Genomic DNA, 3972 nt, shown 5'->3' on the forward strand with positions numbered 1-3972 from the left:
GGGATGTGTGCATGAAGCACAAGGCAGCAGCAGCCCCATTATGACTGCTGGAACATTATGACAGCTACAGGGCGGCAGGGACAGCCAAGCTGTCATGGAGAAACTACTGGGGATACGGAGGTTACAGCAGCAGTGAGTGGCTCTCTGAGAAGATGGAAAGAGAAGACACAACAGAGGAAGGAGCAAGTGGTCACATACCAGTAAGAAGCCATTATTCTAGACATTTAATTTTGGTTTTAAAATTTTTTAACAAGTCAGTCGGTCACAGAGGGAAAAAACCCCAAACCACAACATATTTTCTGCACTTCATTCTCATAGTCCCATGTACACAAAAGACTAGCATAGAAATAAATACCATACAGGTCTAAAGAAAGGTATACTGAACAAAACATTTTTTTCCTCAATTATGAATTTTATTTAAATACATCATGATAGATTAATCAGGTATTTAGGTACTCCAAAAGATCTTCACTCTCTACGGATCTTAATATTTTTGTTTCTTAAACTGGTTAAGTATTAAAAAATAATACACTTCACGTTTTACAATCATCACTTCACAGCACTTCATGCTTGTTTAAGTAAACATTATTTTTTATGGCAATCACTAAGCTCCTAGAAGTCTTTATACTTAATATAACGTTTATTTACTTGCAGTGACATTTTTGAAACAGACAAGGTATTATGAAGACTACACGTACGAAGCTACAGGACTTGGAATACTTACTTGTCTACACCAGTGTTCACAATTCTATCAGTTTACTTACAAATATTATATTTCACTCATAGAAATAAGTTCACTCACCTTTTTACACTCATCTGTTCTTTTAGTTTGCCGTACATTTCCAGCACTGCACAAAAATAAGCAGATTAACCCATGAATCTTATTGTGGCTTTAGTTAACAAATGATGAAAATATATACTGTAAATGACAAAATAAACCATAAAAAATAATATGCTAAATTTACCTGATTTGATTCTTACTGTAACATACATGTGATAAAAATAGCAGAAAAAAATATTCTAGAATGCAACTAAGAAAGAAAATAGAACTGAACTCATAACAGTTTTTTAATGAAAAATAAAGATTAAACAAAACAGTAGATACTCTATCTATATCAAGCATATCCATTCACTTACCACATACCATAACTGTATCTGTAACACCAATCTATGACTTGTCTCCATTAAATGGCAACAGTACCACCTACTGTACTCATAACAAGTCAACAACAAGACTTCACAAAGAAAAATCCTCTAGTCTGTTTTATGCCAATATCACGAACAGGGTAAAACCCGTATAGAACTGTGTGCAATTCTACAATATTACCTTTCTGAAACATCATTTAGAGCCCTTATGTTCTATAAAAAAAAAAAAGCCTGAAATGACACAGAGCTAAAAGTACAACGTTGGAATAGAATCATCAGTATTTTTCCTAGAATTCAAGCAGTAAATATCACCCTCTTAAGCAACAAATTCATTGTTTATCGTATTAAAAATATTACTTCATTTAAAGCTGTATGTGGCTACATTGTTTGTATCATATCTGTCTCACTGTCTTCTCACAAAGTGTCATAACTGCTTTATGTCAAATATTGTAAGAGACCTGGAACCTACATGCTGACATCTTTTTAAAACCCATTAATTTTTTTGTTAAACTGGATGTTACGGAACCACAACTTAAAAAATACAATTCTTTCCCATTTTGGCTAGAGTGACTTCACAGTTAGCCATCACAGTTAGCTATAGGTCACTTACCTGGAAGACACAACTGTAGTTTTTCGACAACTGTTGTAATATTCCGTTGCTGAACTCTACATCGGATGATCTCCTCTGTCTGGGCAATCACCTTAGAGATATTAAAAAAAAGGGAAAGAAAAGGAAAGGAAAAAAATTACACTTCAATTATGCAAACAAAATTAATTTATTACAAATATTCATAATGCCCATATAGGAAGCACTATTTTCTCACCTCTTTCCCAGCATCCTGAAGCCTTCGGTTGGTATCAGTAACTTGGACCTTAAAAATAATTTCACCTTTGTTAGACAAATATGCATATATTGCCCTGATGTGACTGCTCACCCTTGTAATCAGATCATGCTTCATGAGAAACTTAGAACAAAGAAATGCAAATTCAAATTAACTCTACAGCTTGAACTTGAACTTTTGATCGCAAAGGGTTTTTGTTAACTTCAATTACTTATGACAGTTCTTTCTAACAGATTCTGTGGCAAACTTATCAAATTTACTTGGGATTTTTGAACTTTCCTTGTTTCTGTAGGTCTGTCAAACAATTCAAATCATTGACCCAATTGACCACTGGTCCCTTTTTGATAACCTCAATGAGCTCTATGGGCCATTCATTGTCTGTAAGAAATGGTGATTGCATTTTATGGTAATTAAACATTCATACTTTGCTGAATGCAAACACTGGGTGGTTGATTAACATCAAACGTGGAAATCTCCAAACCACAGCAACATTTTAATGCTGCAGGTGCAGGCAAAGCTCGACCTCAGATTTTCCCACATAGTAAGTGACTCATTAGGTCATCATAATAAGGAAGCACATTCTAGTTTATTAAAAATCTCATTAATTTCTGAACAAAGATGCTCAATGACCTCATTGATGCTGTATTTGGTCTCTTGTTATCTGAATATCCTTTATATAATGCTCTTCTAATCATAACCTCTGGTGAACTATGCTCATTCTGTCTGGTGTGCATATTTTGCTCTCAAAAGTGTAAAGAGAGCTAAAAGGGATGGATCTCATAATTCACTATTCTGAGTTCTGATTTGGGAGTAAATCTTAGTTCTCATTTCTAATGAAAACTACTAACTCCACCTACTGTCCCACTCATTACAAGGGAAAGAAAATTTATTTTTCATTCATAATTGTAGTATTTTTATTTTTCTAGCGAAGATTTTCATTTTTTCTAAGGTCTGACATATAAACGCATGATTAGAAAAAGACCTAAGTAAGAAATTCCCATTTGTTGTTCTTCGAGAAAGCCTTTAAAACAGGCAAAATAATTTTGGTAACATTTTCTGAAAATTTACATTTTAAAAAAATCAGAATTAGACCTAATAAAATATTCAGCTTTGTAAAGGTACATTACTGGATCAGGCAACACATCCCTAACCACAAATCCTACATATTTCACTTTTTCAAAGTTGTTGCAAACACAGTGCATGTGATAATCACTAAATTCTTATTCCTCAGTAGAAGAGTCAAGTTCCTTCTTTTACATTCAAAACCAACGATACATGAAACTCTGAAAACCTAGTTCCTTACCTTTAATTTTTCTGCATCAGCCCTAACTTTAAGAAGTTCTGTAATAGCATCCACAAAGCCCTGATGGTGAAAATTGCACATCTTTTCTATCTCCCTGTCATGGTTACGTATGCAGGCATCTAGTTTTTCCATAAACCTCTGATGTGCATTTGGTTGGTCATCATATACAGACCTGTTAAATACAAATAAGAAAATCAAAGTTTACTTTTCCCCCCAGATAAAAGTAGTATGCAAGGATCTTTATTGAAATCTCTCTCTTAGAAGGAAAATGAAAGCATGCAGACTTGATGTTACGGTGGCATTGTCTGTGTGATCCACTCCACCAAAATCAGCATTAAAATAAAGGGATGGCACAAAACTAAGAACTGAGCCCAGCCCTTATGGCATTAATCCAGGTGCTTAACCAGTTACATCATGGTTGACCTGAGTCTCACTGATGTGTTATTAATGCCCTAATGCTCAAATACGGGTACAAAAGAATCAGTTTCTTCAACCACCTCACATAGCATGGATCGCTTTCCCACCAAATTCCACACTTTCCTCAATACAAATTTAAGTAAGATACGACTTTGCTTTTCCGGTATTGCTAGCACCAGAGTTATCAACCTACATCAGGGTTGGATGCTTCCAGGCAGAAGGACAGGAGCGCTGTGCAGCTGGCAGAAGGCAATCCCCACTGCT

The 3972-nt window shown here is 35.0% G+C and overlaps 1 protein-coding gene across 1 annotated transcript in view; it reads right to left on the reverse strand.

Moving 5' to 3' along the window:
• Positions 1-3459, reverse strand: part of EXOC6 (exocyst complex component 6) — a gene marked incomplete at its 3' end in the record, with an annotated part of 48933 nt that extends 45474 nt beyond the window's left edge. The window contains exons 1-4 of the mRNA XM_010142377.1: positions 3292-3459; positions 1971-2018; positions 1757-1847; positions 803-848 (exon numbers count right to left, since the gene is read on the reverse strand). Of these exons, the coding sequence (XP_010140679.1) occupies positions 803-848; positions 1757-1847; positions 1971-2018; positions 3292-3423 (317 nt within the window). The remainder of the gene's footprint in view (positions 1-802; positions 849-1756; positions 1848-1970; positions 2019-3291) is intronic.
• Positions 3460-3972: the final 513 nt, after the last annotated feature.

The sequence above is a fragment of the Buceros rhinoceros genome, unplaced genomic scaffold (genome assembly GCF_000710305.1).
Source record: "Buceros rhinoceros silvestris isolate BGI_N320 unplaced genomic scaffold, ASM71030v1 scaffold14038, whole genome shotgun sequence".
NCBI classification, from domain to species: domain Eukaryota; kingdom Metazoa; phylum Chordata; class Aves; order Bucerotiformes; family Bucerotidae; genus Buceros; species Buceros rhinoceros.